Here is a 19,738-nt window from a genome sequence, read left to right on the forward strand (position 1 = left end):
CAAAAGCTTTTTATTTTGGTGTAGTCCCAATAGTTTATTTTTGCTTTTATTTCCCTTGCCTCAGGAGACCTGTCTAGAAAAACGTTGCTGTGGCTGATGTTAAAGAAATTACTGCCTATGTTTTCTCCTAGGAGTCTTATGGTTTCATGTCTCACACTTAGGTCCTTAATCCATTTTGAGTTTATTTTTGTGTATGGTGTCAGAAACTGGTCCAGTTTCATTCTTTTGCATGTAGCTGTCCAGTTTTCCCAGCACCATGTATTAAAGAGACTGTCTTTCCCCCACGGAACTGTCCTGGTTTTAAAGCAGAAAGTTCCTTGTCCCTGGAATCTCTTAGTCCCAAGCGAAGTGGGAATGGTTGGTCACCCTACTTAGAGGGTGATGGTGCTAGGGGGAACAAAGCCTGGACATGGTACAGGAAATGAGCTTGGGGCAGGGGAGGGCGCCCCACTTTAGACTGGATAGTCAGCACAAAATGGGGAGATGAGTGTTATGGATCTCTATTTTACAAAAATGGGATCTGAGTCTCAGAGAAGTGAACTGAGTTCTCGGAGGTTACATGGCTAGTAAGTGGTTTTCTGATTTCTAGTCCACCATTTCAGTGGCCTGATGTCCCGCTCTGCAGGTAACTGAGGGTGTATAGAAGACAGAGGCCATGTTTTCCTCCTGAGTGGTCCCTCCTTATCTGTTGCCTCTCTTAGGTGTGTTGGCTCTCCATCTTTCCCTCCCCCGCTTCCCTGCCACCTTTTTATTCTCTGCACTGGTGTCCTGTCATCTTGAGCTTTACCCTGACTGACGCAGCCCTTCAGTCCTTCCCTGACCCTCCCCCCACACCCCCATCCCACCTCTGTCTCAAACCACCTTTCATCTTTATGGAACCTTGAAGTGTGTGGGCCTGAAATGAACCCCCATGTTTTCTCAATTGCGGTCATTCTTAGGCGGCCAATTACTGAGCCCCTATTTTGACGCCCAGGATAGAGGTTTGATGATCGGTCAATGGTGGTGCCATGTGCCTCCTCAGGGATGTGTTCCTTGGCGACTCTTTCCAAAGGAGCCCCCCACTCCGGCCCTGCCGAGTCTCTGTCACACGACCTGTTTGCTTTCTTTTCAGTTCTAACCACTGACATCCCCAAACTTTGTTCATGCTAGTGCCCTCTGGAATTCCTTCCCCCCCATCACATCTGCTACTATAATCCGCCTTGTTTTTAAAGTATTATTACTTTTCCTATGAAGCTTTTCCTGACTTCTCCAGCCGGGAGGTCTCCTCCCTTCTTTGAACTCCTATGGCACTCTGGCCCTCCCTGAGGGCGCCTAACCGACCTTCTGCCTTATGCTTGAGTTATTTTTGACCCGTGTCTCATTCCTCCTAATAAACTGTGAGCTCATTCATTTATTCAGCCAATTTTTGATGACACTGTGTGCAGGGCGTTATTCCACTTAGCTAGGAAAAAGGACAATTTTGAGCATGTAATGATGTGTCTTACTAACTTTGGTCAAGGATGGCGCCCGACGCATAGTGGGCAATTTGTGAATGGGTAGACAAATGGATGGACAGGCTGATGGATGAAGGTGTAATTATAGAATGTGTGGGATGAGAGCCCTCGTCCTGCCTGCCTGCGCCGTCCGCCTCTTTCCTATTGCGGGCGTTTGGTGACTTGGCGCCCGCGCTGTCACCGCCCAGGAGGCGCTGTCAGGTCAGCGGAGTAGGCAGCCATGGAGAGCCTGCGCGGCCTGCGCCAGGCGGCGGACACTTACAGCCACAAAGTGCCATTACACAAACCTACACACTGGGAGAGGAAGATCCTGGTATGGTCGGGTCGCTTCAAAAAGGAAGATGAAATCCCAGAGACTGTCTCGTTTGAGATGCTTGATGCTGCAAAGAACAAGATCCGGGTGAAGGTCAGCTATGCGATGACTGCCCTGACAGTGGCAGGATGCGTCTGGATGGTTATTGAGGGCAAGAAGGCTGTCAAAAGAAACGAGTCTTTAACAAGCCTGAACTTAGGAAAAAAAGCTCGCCTGAGAGCAGCAGCAGCTCTGAAAGCCAAAACAGAGTAGCAGAGGTATCCGTGTTGGCTGGATTTTGAAATTGCAGGAATAATGTTGCAGCAATTAGCCTGTATTAAAAGGAATACAGTATGAGGATCCATTTCATGAAAGTATGGTTTGCACAGACTTATAATTTCCCCCATTTTTGATATAGTGGGACAAATAAATTTCCTTAAACGAAAAAAAAAAAAAAGAATGTGTGGGATGAGGGGGCTGAACTGTCGGGTTTTTGGTTTGCTTTGGACATGGTGATAATAAGAGGTGACAAAGTGGAGTAGAGTGGGTTATGAGCTCATTTGAAGTGTATGAACCTTGTGGAAATTTTTTTTTTTTTTTTTTTAGAGAGAAGGAGCAAGGTGGGGGGAGGGGCAGAGGGAGAGGGAGAGAAAGAATCTTAAGTAGGCCCCACGCCCAGCATGGAATCCAATGTGGGGCTCAATCTCACAACTCTGAGAGGAAATCAAGATTTGGATACTTAACCAAGTGAGCCACCCATGTGCCCTGAAGCTCATGGAATTTTTATACCATCCAGGTTTGCCACTTGACCATCACCATGAGCATAAGTGTGGGGAAGGGATTATGGAGGGTGAGCACAACTGCCCACTTTACTCTCCAGGGTCATTGCTGTTCAAAGAAATGTAACCCTGGTCAAAAGCCATGACCATACCCTTTAGTAGCACCATGGTGGTTTCCCGACATTGATCCAAGGCCCCTCCCCATTCTATATATCAGGTATTTTTTTCCCAGGGCCCTCCAGACTGACATGGGGCTTGGATACAGTTTGTTTCATTCTTCGAGATTTTTGGTGTTAGACCATCTTCTGAAAAGACTTTGAATAGGTAGCCCCAGGCAAGAGGATATGAAGAGAGAGCCCCCGAAAAGCCTTTTCTTCAGGCCTCTCCATCAGTGAAGTGTGACCTTCTCCTAACTTTGCTCCTCAATGTCAGTGCCCGGTGTCCAGAGAATCAGCCAGGAGGGAAAGAGTTAAGTGGGGCCTGCTTTCAGGTCTGGGTCCTGAGACTGCATTCCTTCCTCCTAGAGATCTGCCAGGCTGTGGGGCCAGAGGCTAAATTTAGAAGGTAGCTAAGATTTCCTGTTAACAGCTGTCCTGCCCCTCAGAGAAGAAGCACTGGAGAGAGGAGAGAGTTTGGTCCCTCTCACTGGTCGGAACTTTTGGCCATTTTATCTGGGTCCCTCAGCCCTTGTGTGACTGCCCTTTGGTGTGGAGATACAGGCAAACCTGTGGTGAGTGTGCTTTTCCCTTCATTTTGTCCTGTGAGCCCAAGACTTACAACAGAGGGGGGCAGCAGCTCTGCCTTGAGTGTCAGGGCCCAGCCATGTGTGGGACCAGCCCTGAGGGATTTCATGTTCCATAATGGGCTGTGGGAGGGTGCCTTAGCCAAAGGTAACGACTCCTGTGGTCTTGGTTAGAGACACTGAGGAAGGCCAGCTGCACCTCCCCCAGTAGAGGCGAAGGTGTATACGTGTGCACAGGCAGGGTATGTGCTGGTACATGTGTGCCCATGCGTGCATGAGGGGGCACACCCAGGGGTTTCGATAGAAAGATCTTTCTGGTCTAGGGAATTCACTGCTTTCCAACTGCGTTAGCTCTATGAATGCAAACCCAGGACCCTGTTCCCCTCACTGCTTCCTTGCTGGAAACTGAGGAAGGAGCCAAAGTGTCATTTCTTAAATATTGTGACTCCAAGGTGGACAGTTTACACAGCTTGGGTGGGTGTGCCTCGGTGTCCTGGTTTAACGGTAGCTGGGCCAAGTCGGACTGGGTTTCCCCCGCACGGGTCCTTTCCCCACCAGAGAAGTAGCATGTGGTGACCTTCTCCCTGACATCACTGATATACCCCTTCCCCCTCCACCCCGACAAAACCTCCAGATTCCCTAACCATGTTTGTCACACCAAACTTACAGGGACCGGCAGGCTGTCATGGCGACCAGTGGGGACCCAGAGGAGGAGCAGGTAGTCCCAAGTGAAGAGGAGGAAGCCGATGTGAGGGCTGTGCAGGCCCAGTATCTCCGGAGCCCCTCCCCCAGCCAGTAAGTGTGCACTTGCTATGCTCCCTGCCCATGCAGCCACACAACACGAGTGGGTGGGAGGGGGCATGATGAGATGTGGGCCCCGGGGAGCCTATAGCTACCACCTTAAGTTCACTCATTTAACAAGTATTATTGGGTACTTTTTATGTGTCACACTTTCTGGAAGAGGCAAGTAAGCAAACAGACCGCATTTTGATGTGGCATGGTAAAGTGCTGGAATTAGTATGCCTCGGGTCTAGGGCATCGTGGGCCAGGGAAAGAACAGCTGGACTTGGATGGGTCATAGGAGGCTTCCTGGAGGAGATGATGCTGGACCTGAACCTCGAAGGAGGAGTGGGAATCTGACAGGCCCACCTGGAGGGTGATGCTTGACTCACTAGGATTGAGGCTGAGGATGTCCCGGGATGCTAGACCAAAGACGGTAAGAGAAGGCATCAGGACAAGAAGGGGCATAAGACCAGGCCCTAGTACTGAGATAATTTCGCATCTGTGATCAAGCCTTGTCTTTCAAACTGGGATATGTGCATACCTGAAGGTAAGTGGCAGTGTGCACAGGGGTAGATCAACATGGTGCGTCTTCCTGGAGAGTTCTCTTAATTTTATGACAAGTAATTTAAAATTTTTCTTTACATAAAATTATTGAGGCTATATCATGATGTAGATTGGAAATTTTGCATGAAATTTTAAGAAAAACCATGAGACATCAGAGAAATGCTTACTCGCCTGCTGAAGAATGGTGTGTGTGCCTATTTATTTTCTTCTGCCATAAATCATAGTGGAGGACCTGATTTGTAATCTTAGTTCTGTTACCAAACTTATGTTAAGAATCCCTTTAATTCTTAAGCCTGTGTCCTTATCTATAAAAAAAGGAAGAAAAGATCCAACTAAGATATCTCATGGTAACTTTACCTCAAACTGTCTGATTCTGCTTGATGTCAGTTTTCCTCAGTTCTGGAATCTTGCTAACTTTTGCTCCTCAGAGCTTGGAAACCTTCCCCACTGGAATGAGAGTCATCACTCATGCGTCAGGACACTTGGTCCAGATGTTGGGGACTTTTCCTTTAAAATTCAGCATTATGTTCCCACTAAGAAAAGCTATCAGGATAGCGTTTTTAAAATGTATCCCTCCCCGGGCGCCTGGGTGGCTCAGTTGGTTAAGCGACTGCCTTAGGCTCAGGTCATGATCCTGGAGTCCCGGGATCAGGTCCCACATCGGGCTCCCTGCTCAGCAGGGAGTCTGCTTCTCCCTCTGACCCTCTTCCCTCTCGTGCTCTCTCTCATTCTCTCTCTCTCAAATAAATTAAAATCTTTAAAAAAAATAAAATAAAATGTATCCCTCCCCTCTCTACACTACCAGACAAGGCAGAGATAGTTTTGTGTGTGCTTGAGGTAGGTGATGGACAGCTTTGTGTAGTACTTAGGGTAATGTTGGCCGCTTTAGCAATTGGGTATTTTTTTCTCACTCAGATAAATTCCAAAACAGGTACCTGAGCAGTGATTCAGGAACCGAGGCTCCTTCTATCCTGTAGATCTTCCATTTTAAGGCAGGCTCCTAAAGTTACTGGGCTCATCAGCATCAAGACAAAATGGGAAGAGAATGAGAAATCTCTCAGGAGGTTTTAATGGGCCAGGCCTGAAAATGGCCATTTCTCTTCCACTCGTTTTCCATTGGCTAGAACTTAGCAAAGCCATGCTTTCTTATAAGGGAGGATGGGAGCTGCGGTCCATGAGAAAGAGGAAATGGGTTTGCTAATACATAGGCGTCTCAGCCACAGCATACCTCTGTAGACAGCTAATATTCATGCTAACTTTTTCCCCACTCATGAAACTCCCAAAGGAGATAAGCCCAAAAGCAGTTTACCAACTGCTATATACAGTTCAAAGGCTAGGTTCTCTGCCTACATGTTAACTAACTGGAATTTAAATAAAAACTTGGAAAAAAAAAAAAAGGCTAGGGTGTCTGGAGGGTGTGCATCTTCTTGCCCAGGTCAGAGGGCAGCACCTTATGGTCTGACCTTATGGTCCACAAAACAGGCTCCCATTGGATAAAAGAAGGAGTGGGAGGCATGCAGTCATCCGTCCATATAGTTAATGAGCACGGCTGCCTGAGAAGAGAGAAGATCTCCCAGATTTGACCTTGATTTGGCCCTTAGGGAGCATTTCCTTGTCTGTTGTTCTCTGCGGCCTCTAGCTCCACCCTCTGGGCCTTTTTCCTTGTCTGTTACCCTCCAGAGCCACATCCAAGCTGAGCTTGGAGAGGGTGTTTTCCTTGAAGGCTGTGTAGCTTTGGCAGACTAAGTCCTGCTTATGGAAATTTGGGGGCCCAAAGGCTGTTTAAGGCTGAAAGCAGCCAAAGACTTTTTAAGGCTTATGGTTTCTTTGAAAATAGGATCTCTTTAAAAACACAGTAGGTTTCTGATGGGTATAGACCAGACAACCTCATGTATCAGAAACCACACACCAAGTTCTTTCTTAGATATAATTTTCAATCTTGATTTATTTCTTTGCCTCCTTGTCTGCATATGTCACTGTCTAAGCTTAAGACTGTTATCGTCAAAAGGTGTCTGAAACTGTAAATGAGAGTGGGAAGTCCAGGACGCCTGTTGTCATTTGTAGTGTAATTGTTAAAAGTTTTACGACAGAATGTTTAACTAATGAACAAATGAGGGGAGAATGCAAAGCCAAAATGTAATCAACCCAAAAGAAGGCAAGAAAGAAGAGAAAAAGAACATAGAGAAAGCATAACAAATAATAAGAAAATAGTAGGATGGTAGATTTAAACCCAAGTGTAGAAATGATTACTTTAAACCTAATAAAAATGAAATACTCCAACTAAAAGCAAATACTGTCAGACTCAGTTTTTTAAAAAGCCTACATACTGCTTATAAGAAACACACCTTAAGAAATAGAGATATACAAGGGGCACCTGGCTGGCTCAGTCGGTGGAGCGGGCGGCTCTTGATCTCAGGGTCTGAGTTCCAGCCCCACATTGGGCATGGAGCCTACTTCAAATTAAAAAAAAAAAAAAAAAATAGAGATAGAGGTTAACAAAGGCTAGAAAACTTAGATTACTCTGTCCCAGTTACAGTTGCTCTACCTTCAAAACTTAGTGGCATAAAACAACCACTTTTTAATGTTCACAATCAGGAAACTGCACGAGGTACAGTGGTATGGCTCGTCTTTACTCCAAGATGTCTGGTGCCTCAGCTGGGAAGACGTAGGTTCTGGGAGGACTTAAGGCTAAGGATGACTCACCAGCTGAGGGCTGGTAGCAGAGAGGCTTCTTCACACATATGACACTTCATTTTGAGCCAGGCTGTTGGCTAGAGCACCTAACATGGTCTTTTCCTATGGTCTCTCCATGTGGGCCAGTTTGGGCTTTCCCATAGCCTAGTAGCTAAATTCCAAGGGCTAGCATCAAAGAGAACAAGACAGATGTGCATTGATTTTCATGATCTAGCCGTAGAAGTCATGTACAGGACCACAGAGGCTCAAAAGGAGGCAACATAGGCTCTGCCAGCACTGCCGGAGTTTCGCAGTAACCCTGTAAAGAGAGCAAGTGGGATGGGAAATCTTGCGGCCATCTTTGGAAACTACCAACTGCCACAATCACAAACTAAAGCTATTTACTGACATCAGACAAGGAAGAATTTAAGGACAAAGAAGGATGTTTCACAATGATCAAAGGTGTGGTTCACCAGGAAGGTGTAATCATTTAAAATTTCTATGATCTGGGGTGCCTGGGTGGCTCAGTTAAGCCTCCAACTCTTGATTTCAGTTCAGGTCATGAGATCAAACCCCACATTGAGCTTCATGCTCAGCAAGGAGTCTGCTTGAGAGTCTCTCTCTCCCTCTCCCTCTGCCCCTACCCCCACTCATGCTCGCTTGCTCTCTCTAAAACGATAAATCTTTTTAAAATAAATAAATAAAACTTCTCTGATCTAATAATGTAGGCTTTAAAATGTACAAAGCAAAAAATTGACAGAACTAAAGAAAAAATTAAAATCCACAATCTTAGTCAAACATAAAATTTTTTAAAAAAACAACCTCAGCAACTGATAGTATGGGGCAAAAAAAAAAAATCATTAAGAATATAGGAAGGGGGTGCCTGGGTGGCTCAATCAGTTAAGTGCCTGACTCTTGATTGGAAGTTTGAACAAAACAATATTAACCTAGTTGGCATTTATAGAACGTGTACCCAACGAGTGCAGGATACACACTTATGTACATGGAACATTTATCAAAATAGATCATATACTGGTTATACATGTGTCAACAAATTTTTAGATTTGTTATATGCTTGAAATCATATAAAATATGTTCTTTGACCTTGGGGGAATGAAGCTAGAAATCAATAAAAGCAAAAATATATGATCGAAATTCTAACTAAAACCACAATTCAATACTACTACATACTCACCAGACCATCTAAAATTAAAAACTGATGGTAGCATCTATAAATGAGGATGTAAAATAATCGGAACTCCATTCATAGTTGGGAAGAGCATAAATTAGTACAACCACTTGGAAATCTCTTTCATAGTATCTACTAAAGCTCAACACATGCCTGTCCTGTAATCCAGCAGGCTCACTCCCGACACATACTTAACAGAAACAAGGACATTTGTGCACCAGAAGAGAAGACCTAGAATGTTTCAGTAGCTAACAGTCATTAAGGGTACAGAATGTGTAAACAGTATGATGAACTGTCCAGTTAACAGTAGGCTGGATAAATGAAGTCTGGTATATATATATATATATATATTTAATGCTGCCCTAGGGAATACACATTTCTATTAAGTGTTTATCACATTGGTGTGATTGAGCTTCTCAGATTATTGGCTGGGGAAGGCAGACCGTGAGCACTGGTTGCGAAGGTGAGAAGTGGGTCACTGCAAAGAGAGGCAGGAGACAGGGAAGGCCAACTCTGCTGATTTCCCAGTTCCACATAGTTAGCCGGCCACATACAGGACAGAAGCATTTGTTTGTAATAGAGAAGTGCCGATGGTATTCAGTCCTTACTGCCCGCCTCATTCCTGGGCAAAAACAGGTCAGCCTGAAAGCCCCACTTACATGTGGATGCGCTGAGCTTTTCCACAGTCCCACATACAGAGCTAATTTCTTCCAGGTTCTCAGGGACTCCGGCTGAATCCTGTTGGTTTTGATGCTCTTCTTGGTTTGTGTACGTTCGTTAGCAATTGGTTTTTGAACTTGATCCCAAATCAGCTGGCTAGCCCTTTGCAGAAATTTTCAAGGGAGGCAAACACACAGTGACACTTGATGGGTTGCCCCTTCCTACAATGATCATCCTAAAACCTGGAGCATAAACTGAGCTGCATCGGCTTTGAGTTATCATTCGGTCAGGCCCACTGCATTACAGACTGGACCTAAACCAGCTCAGATGAATGAGCCTATAGTATCTTTAAAAATGAAAAGGCAGGGGCACCTGAGTGGCTTCGTCAGTTAAGTGCTTGCCTTTGGCTCAGGTCATGATCTCAAAGTTGTGAAATCGAGTCCTGCATGGGGCTCCTTGCTCAGCCCGGAGCCTGCTTCTCCCTCTCCCTCTGCCCCTCCCCTCACTTGTGTGCGCGCGCTCTCTCTCTCTCTGATAACTAAAAAAAATCTTTGAAAAAAAAGTGAAAGGCAACCCACAGGCCAGAAGAAAAATTTGCAAATCACATATCTGATAAAGAAACTGTATCCAGAATATATTTTTAAAAACCTCTCAAAACCCAATAAAAAAGAAACGAGCAACCCAATTTAAAAATGGACAAAAGACTTGAACAGATAGTTCACCAGAGAAGGTATGTGGATGGCAAATAAGCACATGAAAAGATCCTCAAAACCTTTAGTCATTAGGGGAATGTGAATTAAAACCACCATGAGATACGATTACCTACCTATTAGAACATCTAAAATTAAAAAAGATTGACCATACCAAATATTGGTGAGAATGTGCAGTACCTGGAATCCCATAGCTGGTGGAAATGTAAAATGGCCCAACCATTTCATAAACTTCTTTAAAAAGTTAAACATACCCCTGCTTAAACGGACACCTCCCTGTATGATCTAGTCATTCTACTCCAGGGTGTTTACTCAGGAGAAATGAAAGCCTACGTCCATGCAAAGACTTGTACATGAATGTTCAGAGCAACCTTATTCGTAATAGCCTAGAAACAACCCAAATGTCCATCAACCAGTGAATGGATAAATACACTGTGGTAAATTTATACGCCGGAATACTAGTCAGCAGGAAAAAAAGGAATAAATTATTGATTCATACAACAACATGGATAAATCTCAACATAACTATGCTAAATGAAAGCAGTCAGACAAAAAAAGAGTGCATACCATATGATTCAATTTATATAAAATTCCAGAAGACGCAAATGACTTTGTATAACAGTGACAGAAGGCAGACCCGTGGTTGCCGGGGGAGTCCGGGGCTGTGGGAGGGTCAAGGGGGGCTTACAAAGGGGCGTGAGGAAACTTTGGAGGATCAGAGGTAGGTTTGCAGCCTTGACTGTGGTGATGGTTTCCCAGCTGTATATGTAAGTCAAATGTTAACCGCTCTGTACACTTCAAATATGTGCCATTTGTATAACAATTATACCTCAAAGAGCTGTGCTTTTTTGAAAGCTACGAAAGGGGAAATAAAACTCTTCTAGGAGGCAGTGTCATGCTGCGGAAAGAACTTAAATGGCATAATTGAGGCCAAGATCAAAGTCAGGTCTGCTCTCCCACTTATTAGCTATGAGAGCTTGCTTACATTACTTAATCATGAAATTGGAATACCAGTTTACCCAGTGGTAGAAATTAAATAATGTAAAAATAACGTATGTTGTTTATAGCATATGATCTATGATATAGAACATACATTGTTATGACATGTATATAAAGGCATATTAGGTATTGATAAATGGTGGCTCTCTTTCCTTTTCCTTCCAGAGAAAGATATCTGACGGTAACTCAGGATGTCAAGAAATTTTTGTTTAACCAGAGACCCACCCACTCTAGTTAAAATGCCATGTTTCTCTCATTCTGCTCTAAGCAAATGTTGTATTCTAAGCAACTGATCATCACCATTGCTCTTGGTCTCCAGCCTGAACAGTTCCCTCTGTACTTAATCTGTGCCTGAAATTCCAGCCTTCTCTTTTTATCTCTTTAGTTAAAGGCTTGAGCATTTTAAAAATTAAATATACACTGAGTCAGCAAATACCCCACTAGCCACTGTCAGTCCCGGTTTCCTAAGGCTACTGTAAGAAATGACCACAAACGGAGTTGCTTAAACACAACACAGATATATTCCCTCACAGTTTTAGAGGCTGAAAGTCTGAAATCAAGGTGTTGGCAGGGACACCTTCCCTCTGAAGGTATCAGGAGAGCTTCCTTGCCTCTCCCAGCTTCTGGCGTCTTCCAGGAGTTTCTTGGCTGGGGCTGTGTCCCTCCAACACTCTGCCTCCATCTTCACATGTCTTTTCTTGTCTCTCTTCTCTATGTGTCCTTCTTAAGGACATTTGCCATTGGTCTTCGGGCCCATCCTAACACAGGATGATCTCATCTCAAGATCCTTTACGTAATTACATCTGCCAAATTCCTTTTTCCAAATAAAATTGCATTCACAGGTTCTGGGAGACACACCTTTTTGGGGTGCCACCATTCAACCCACTACAGCCCCAGATCCAGCTCCTGGCAGACATAACTACTCTTTCCCGTGCAACCAAGATAGGACCTTGCCAAGTCTATCCCGGGCCGCAGACAGTCACTGCCAATCAACCAGAGCTAGTTCAGGGACGAAGTCGGCTTGCTAGCCTGACAGGTGTCTTAACATTTCCAACCTCATCAGTAAATGGCATCCTGGGGTGAATTAAGAACCTGAGAAAGGGGAATAGACAGTGGATAGAGGTGTCAGATCTTCATTTTTGCCTGACTTAGGCACTGACCTCAAATGCCTTAAATTCAAACCCGTGTCTGTGAATCATTCTCTCTGGAAGAAAACCTTTGGCTAGAGATTCATCCATCTCCCAGCGAGACAAATTTCCCTAGGTAATTTATGAGCTAACACTAAAATTTAAAACCTCCTGTCCAGCGGGGCAACTTGGTGGGGCCTGTATCTATCATCTCCGTCAGATCTCCCCACTTACCCAAATGAGCAACAGTCTGAGAAATCAGTGTGCTTGTGCCATGAACCAAGCTCAAGGCAAGCCCTCCCCTCCCTTACCAGGAGACCACAGCCCCCCAAGCCCTTTCCTGCAGGTGATCTGGAGCCCACCTCTGCCACTCCGCTTCCTCCTTAGCTATGACCAATTTTCTTTTCCTTTCCAAATGAAGGATCAGACTTCTTTATCCTTCTCCTGTTCTGATTTGGAGAATGTTTTTCTCTTTCCAAGTTAAAATTCATTTCTTGCTTTGGCTTGTTGGATCTGAAACTGTTAAGCCTCTGCAGTTTCTAGAGCTCCTTGATTATCTGCTCAGGCCAGGTCTCGTGATAGCATTTTCCCCTCCACCTTCAGTGAAGCTCCTTAACTATGTTGTGCTTAACCTTTCCTACAGGGAGGTCTCCGTGGCTGGCAGCGGCAGGCGGGACTGGGTCATGCAGTGTCAGGTCTGAGTGTCCTTGAGAAATGGCTGCTCCTAGCTACCCTTTCTCTTTTATATTTCTTTTTCCATGAAAATTTTTCCAGCTTTCACAAAGCCTGCCAGAAGCAGCTTGCTATAAATCAATTTGCTTTAGTTTACTGACTTCTCTCCTTCTTTGGAAACTGAACTTTGCCTGTGTGGTCACTTTCTCTGAAGTGAATGAACGCTTAGAAGAAACTCAGAAATCTGTTCCTTTTTTTGCAAAAGTCAAATCAAGATAGACAGCCCCTCCTGGGGCGCTGCCTCCACTTCATTTCCAAGGGACTCCTTGAAATGAAGTGATCAGCTGTCAGGGGGTCTGGGTTGAAGGACCCGTTCTGTGCCTTGACAACCTGGCAATTGGTTTAAAGCAGTGGATTTCAAACTTTGGTGACTGTAATCTAGGGTAGACATGCCATTTACAGCTCAACTCAGAACATACATTCAGGTCTGTATAAATTTAAAAAAATAGGTTTCACAAAATTATACTCATCGTAAAATGGATGGTACTACTCTACTCTCTTTTTCTCTTTCTCTTTCTCCCTCCCTCCCTTCCCCTCCCCTCCCATCCCTTTCCCTTCCTTCCTTCCTTTCTTCCTTCCTTCCTTCCTCCCTTCCTTTTCCAGATGCTGGGCAGGGCCCATTGAATTGATTTTATGATACACTAATGGGTCACAGTCTGCAATTTTGAAAAACACAGCTTTAAAGAAAACGGCACCAGTCTCCTGCTCTTGGTTAGGAAGTCCATCAAACTCTGCTTTATTGTTTCTCTTTCAAATCACCCTCAAGGCTTTTTAGCTGCTGCTTTGTGATCCTGTGATGAGGTGTATATCGATCCTAGATTCTCTCCTTCCCTGCCTGTTTCTTTGAACAACCAGCCCTTGCTGCTTTCCAATCAGGGTGTGAGTGTCATTTCACTCTGTCTCAGGTCTGTGGGTGGAGGCACAGCCGTGGTCATAAATCAAAACCTCTCGGGCCACTGTCTCACTGACCTTGCAAATATAAACAGGGCCAGTGGTTCAGGCCTTGCCTTCCTTCCTCCTTTCTTTCCCTGCAGGCCTGCTTCTCCCTGGAAAACAAAGGAAACGCTTCTGGATGCCTAAACTTTGTTCTCCACTGGGTCCTTTTTGGGTCCCACCGCTATACTTGACTTAGTAAACCGCATCTGTGGCAAAACAATTTAGGACTGTTAGGTTTACATCTCCTTTTCCCTTAGCAGTTGATTCATAATTTACATCCTAGACTCAACACTGTAATGCTGAGCTCAGTTTACTGTTGTTCACATGCTTGCGTCAGCAGCCAAGAAGAGATACATCATGGGGCTGGGGAGAGAATCTGTTCTTCACACCCCTCTTTTCTCAATCATAAAAGCACCGGCTTCTGAAAAATGTCCTGGGTAGAGTCTTCAGGAGTCTCCTACTCCCTGACTCATTAGCTGAAGTTCAATCTTGACCACGAACAAGAAGGGAGGATGTTTCTCTGTCATTTCTATCTTCAGATTTCAAATTCTCCCCTATCAAGCCCACAGCCTCAGAGTTCAGGTATATTTAGGACAGATTCTCCGTTCCCTGTATTTGTCATGTGAAACCAAATCCACACCATCTGAAGTCAATGTGTTGAGGGAAAATGGCCTGATCATGGGCTCGCCGATCCTTCCAGGTGGGGATCCAGGTGACACGGGCAGGTGAGTTCCTCCCAAGCCTTTCCACACACCTGCCAGGTGAGGGCTCCTCCTCTGTCCCTTTTCAGTTCGTGCCCATTGTTTGGAATACCGACTACAAATGTGAGAAAGCCTCCTCCAAGTGCAGAGCCGCGGAGGCCTGCCGAGAAACAGAAAACCGACCTGTGGGAGACATGAGGGGCTGTGCCTGAAGAAAGCCCCTCTCAGCCCCACGGACCGCAGGGGTTCTCCGTTAATTCCCTGATCAGGGTTTTGCTTCGATCTCCCCCCTCCCTGCCCAACCTCATTTTACATAATACTGACCCTTAATAAAGAAAATGATCATCTTACTAATAATAGTATAAATAAAAAATAATAGTATAAGTAATATTGTTTATAAATAAAAGAACAAAACTCCCTTAATAAATAGTTTATTTATGAGGATGTCGCTCACATTTACATAAAATGTGAGGTTCTGACTCTAGTTTTGTGAAACGTTGCTAGTTTAAAATGGAGACTGCCCTGAAACCTGGGCCCACGTGCCCACAGGGTCTGATGGTGGTAGGGTTTGCTCTCACACTGATGTTACTTTGTTGTTACTTCCTGACTGCAGCAAATCTGGGTCATTCGCTGATATTTATTAGGTTCTGTAGCACTATTAGGGAGAAGAGTGCCTTAGCATTTGCTCAAATCTCACTTCTTAGCCCTTAGTGCCTGTTACCTGTTGCTGCATAACAAATTTACCCAGAAACCTAATGACCTAAGGCAGTGATTTTAGTTTGCTCCCCTTGTGGCGGGTTAGGAGTCTGGACAGGAGTCCACTGGGCAGCTCGTCTGTGTGGTGTCAGCTGGAGTGGTTTGACAGGGGGAGGAACCACTTTTAAGAGACGCATCTACGCGGCCGGCTATGGGCTGGGAGCTCGGCAGGAACTGTTGACCGATGGCTTTTTCGGCTTCGTGGTCTTGAGGTAGTAGGACTTCTTTTTTTTTTTTTTTAAGATTTTTATTTATTTTTTGACAGAGAGAGACACAGCGAGAGAGGGAACACAAGCAGGGGGAGTGGGAGAGGGAGAAGCAGGTTTCCGGCAGAACAGGGAGCCCGATGCGGGGCTCGATCCCAGGACCCTGGGATCATGACCTGAGCCAAAGACAGTCGCTTAACGACTGAGCCACCCAGGCGCCCGGAGGTAGTTAGGACTTCTTACAGGACAGCTCAGGGCTCCCAAAGAGAGAGCCACGAGAGCCAGACTGAGGCTCAGACTGCCCCAGTGTCCCTTTTACCATATTCTATTGGTGAAAGCAGTCACAGAGACCAGCCAGCTTCAAGGCAAGTGTGAGGAGTATCACAGATCCGGGGCCACCTTTAATCTACCCTAAGAAAAAATTGCTAAGGGTCCAACACCGGCCTCCGAGATTGTATCCAACTTGGCCTCACAAGGGCTGAGAGTGAGCATGAACAGAATAGAGTTTGGACCCTGGTTTTGCTTCTGGGCTCGCTACTGGTACCCCAGTAAAATGATGAGCAAGTAGCAAATACTTGATAAATACCTGTTGCTAATTGTTGGAACTGCTATATCACCTTAAATATGGTACTATACTGAGGACCAGTTCAGTCAGTCAGTGAATCAGAAAATCCCTATTAAGCATTTACTCTGTACATTGTACTCGGTGCGGAGAACACAACAGTCTTTTTTTTTTTTTTAAGATTTTATTTATTTATTTGACAGAGAAAGACACAGCGAGAGAGGGAACACAAGTAGGGGGAGAGGGAGAGGGAGAAGCAGGCTTCCCACGGAGCAGGGAGCCCGACGCGAGGCTTTATCCCAGGACCCTGGGATCATGACCTGAGCCGAAGGCAGATGCTTAACAACTGAGCCACCCAGGCGCCTGGGGAACTCAAGTCTTCAAAGCACCAGCCATGGTCCCTGCCTCATACAGGGTATGGTTTAGTACAGGAGACGGGTATTTATCAAATGATTTCCTAAATAAAAGGAAAATTGCATCTGCTAGAAGGACCATAAAGGAAAGGCATATGGTAATGAGAGGCAGAGATCGGGGAGAAGTGATGATTGAACTGAGATCTGAAAGATAGATGCAGTGGGAAAGACTGAGCATCCAGGCAGGGGAAATGGGCTTCTGCAAAGTCCCAGGGCAGACGGAAGCTTGGTGAGGATGGGAAGCCAAAAGAAGTTTAGCATCCTAGAAAGGAGTGAGCCAGAGGGGAGCCAGTGCAAGCTGAGGCTGGAGAGGAGAAAGAGGCCAGAGATGGCAGGGCCCTGGAGACCACTGGGTTTGCTCCCCAAGGTGGTATGTGGACACCTTGCCCAGTACCTGGCAAATTTCATCCATTTATCCATCCATCTGTCTGTTCATCCACCTCCCCATCTGTCCACCCACCATCCAGTCCATCTGATCTCAATCTGCCTGATCACCCTCCATGGGCTGGCGATATAGGGGTAAATAAAACGACCTAATGTGTGCCTTTACAGAGCTCATGCCCACCCCCACCAGGTGTTCCACTCTTTACTACTTTCACCAAATAATGAGACCTCTCCAGTTCCGGCATGCAAGGATGAATATCCCGCACACTTCACCCTTAATCCACCTCCACCCCCACCGTGATACTTACTTAAAGATGCATCTTCTTGAGTACTTGGAGTACTAGAGGAGTACTTGGTGCTAGAATGGGAATCCAATACAACTGATCTTAGAAATCCCTCAGGAACTACCAACAATAAATCTGCATTGTGCTGTCCCTTATGCCGCATTGGCAAGTCTAGCCACATCCTGGGTAGAGTCATAGGCTACTCCTTCCTTTTGGCAAAGATATTTCTTTCTCCATAGCTTTGCTAGCCCTGAGCACACCATTCTCCCAAGGGAGGACGCTCATGTGTATTTCTACTATGAGAAAACTGTTCTGCTAATCAATTCAACTAAACTTATCTTCGCTCAAGTTAGCTCCGTTCAGTTAGCTGGACTCAGCACAACTCAACCCAGTCCATCCATCCATCTCTTCATCCATCCGCGCTTTCAACAAGTATTTTTGAAGTACTTTTCTGTGTCGAAGTCTATGTTGGGCTGGGGGATCCACCAATGGACTAGCCTCCTCGGTCTAATCTAAATGGTGTATTGTGGTGGAGAGAAGACTGGACTTCGGAAAGGATTGCCCTATGTTTGCATCCTAGTTCTGTCTCATTTCCTGCCTTGGGGAATTTCGGTAGCTTACCTGGGCCACTTTCCTTATCTTAAAGCAGGAATAACAATACCTGGTGGAATTTTGTCAGGATTAAATTCATAGAAGGCACTCAAAAATGGTATCCATTCCAAATGCAATGGGTGAAAATAAACCAATGAACATCACTGGGAAGTTTCTAAATACGGCAAACCAAAGGATCCTATGGGTTTTCATAAAGATAAAATAAGTCAGTTACGAGGATCAGGAAACACATGGACGTCAGACATTTAAAAGCAAAAAGACAGTAAAACAGAGGTTCTCGTCCTGGGTAAGATGGCAAACACACCTATCACTCTCCCATGGATTGCCTTTATAAAACCTGAACAGAAGGATACAGCAACTGTTTGAAGACTCTGAAAAGTAAATAGTAACAGGCAGATTGAGGAAGACAGAATTCAAAGTACAACCAAACCAGAAATGTGAGTATCCTTTTTTCCCCGGGAATACCCAGTTGTGACTCAAAGCAGTGTGACAGCACTGGCAACAACAGCCTGAAGTGCCTAAAAAATTAGGAATATTAGGAATATTATTCAGCAACAAATTATTGATTAATGCAATACAATAGATGACCTGTAGATGCATTTTGCTAAGTGAAATAAGCCAGATCCAAAAGACCGTGATATGATTTAATTTGTATGACATTCTGGAAAAAGCCACACTGTAGGGACAGAAAACAGATCAGTGATTGGCAGGGGATGAGGTTAAGGGAGGGGTTGACCATAAAGGGGTAGCGTACGGGAACTTTTGTGATGGGGAAAAAACATGGTATCCATTAAGTCCTCTCACTTTTTCTTTAATTTCTTTAGACCTAAAGGAAAGACTAAGCAAAAAAAACTACCCAAACTCACCCCAACAGAGGGAAAAGAGATGAACCCACTAGGTGGGGCGGGGCGGGGTGGCACCCACCGTGATACTGGAGTGCTACCCCTTGTTTCTACCCTGACTCACCATGTCCCTCGTATCCCTTTGGACGTCTCTGCTGAATTATTTCTGGAAAATCGCCTTGAAATTTACCTAAGTTACTTGATTGCATCCTGGGCTCAGGCTGAACCTTGATTTTTTGTGTTCAGAATCAGGACTGTGCATTTGAGCACCTCCACATGTTCCTGTGCCAGCCCATCATTCTGAGCCCATTCTCTTTCCAACAGGGCAAAGATACGGGGCATGGAGGGCATGGTGGCAGCCTACCCAGCCCACCAATCCAGCAGAACCTCAGGAACAGCATAGTTAGGGACGTCCTATAGTATTGATAACAGGGGCAAGAGGGAAAAAATGATCAGCAGTACATCCAAGTGTGGGAACCCAATAGAGAAAGTGAAATCACATCAGGGTGAGTTCTCCCCAACCACAGGCATATGCTTTTCCCTCCATAGCCTCGCCTACCATGTCATTAAACATCAGTTCCCATAAGTGTCAACTCTGGTCTGAAAACAAGTGGCAAATGAGTCACAGTGTTGGGCATTCTCAGGTTCCCTAAACTGAGGAAGGCATTCCCTTTATCTCTCGTCGTCCACTGTGCCTAAAATCAGGTCCAGGTTTCTTGTCTAAAAAGGATGCCTCCCATTCAGATGCTGCCCAGAGTCCTCTCACACAGATATTCTCTTCTCTTAGGTACTCGATGGTCTCAGATGCAGAAACAGAAAGCATTTTCATGGAGCCCATACACCTCTCTTCAGCTGTTGCGGCTAAACAGATCATCAATGAAGGTAATGCCATTGGAAGGTGGGGGGGAGCAGGGAGAGTCCATAACTCATCTGGGGACCCTTGGAAAGGGCCCATTGGAAGAGGTCAGTGTGCTTCTCAGATGCTGCCCATCACATTAAGAGGAGAAGATCCAAAGAAGGCAATTCTGCCAACACAACTCATCATCAACCTTCATGAGACAGAGGTTGAAATTATTATGTACCAGTGTGAATAATTCTCTTGAGTCAACCACTGGAGAGGCAGTTCCAATCTGCTCCTATGGCCTCCCATTCAGTTTTTCAGTTAATCTCAGCGATCCTGGGGTGGCTTATACTAGAGACACAGACCTGAAAGCCCAAGAAATGACCAGAAGCACCCAGAGAGTTCTGTTCAAAGGGATATCTAGATTTAGATCTGCATTTCCACTAGTGTTTGAAGAT

At 45.2% G+C, this 19,738-nt stretch overlaps 1 protein-coding gene and 1 pseudogene across 1 annotated transcript in view; both read left to right on the forward strand.

Annotated features, from left to right (window-relative positions):
* The first annotated feature begins 1,713 nt into the window (after positions 1-1,713).
* Positions 1,714-2,058, forward strand: LOC112828797 (protein FAM162A pseudogene; annotated as a pseudogene).
* A 1,101-nt stretch (positions 2,059-3,159) lies between these two features.
* Positions 3,160-19,738, forward strand: part of STYXL2 (serine/threonine/tyrosine interacting like 2) — a 29,957-nt gene continuing 13,378 nt past the window's right edge. The window contains exons 1-3 of the mRNA XM_025877982.2: positions 3,160-3,294; positions 3,976-4,101; positions 19,227-19,321. Coding sequence (XP_025733767.1) covers positions 3,992-4,101; positions 19,227-19,321 — 205 coding nt within the window. The 5' untranslated portion in view covers positions 3,160-3,294; positions 3,976-3,991. The remainder of the gene's footprint in view (positions 3,295-3,975; positions 4,102-19,226; positions 19,322-19,738) is intronic.

This window comes from Callorhinus ursinus, unplaced genomic scaffold, assembly GCF_003265705.2.
Source record: "Callorhinus ursinus isolate GAN/ISIS: 27379988/994484 unplaced genomic scaffold, GSC_fseal_2.0 scaffold13, whole genome shotgun sequence".
Lineage (NCBI taxonomy): Eukaryota > Metazoa > Chordata > Mammalia > Carnivora > Otariidae > Callorhinus > Callorhinus ursinus.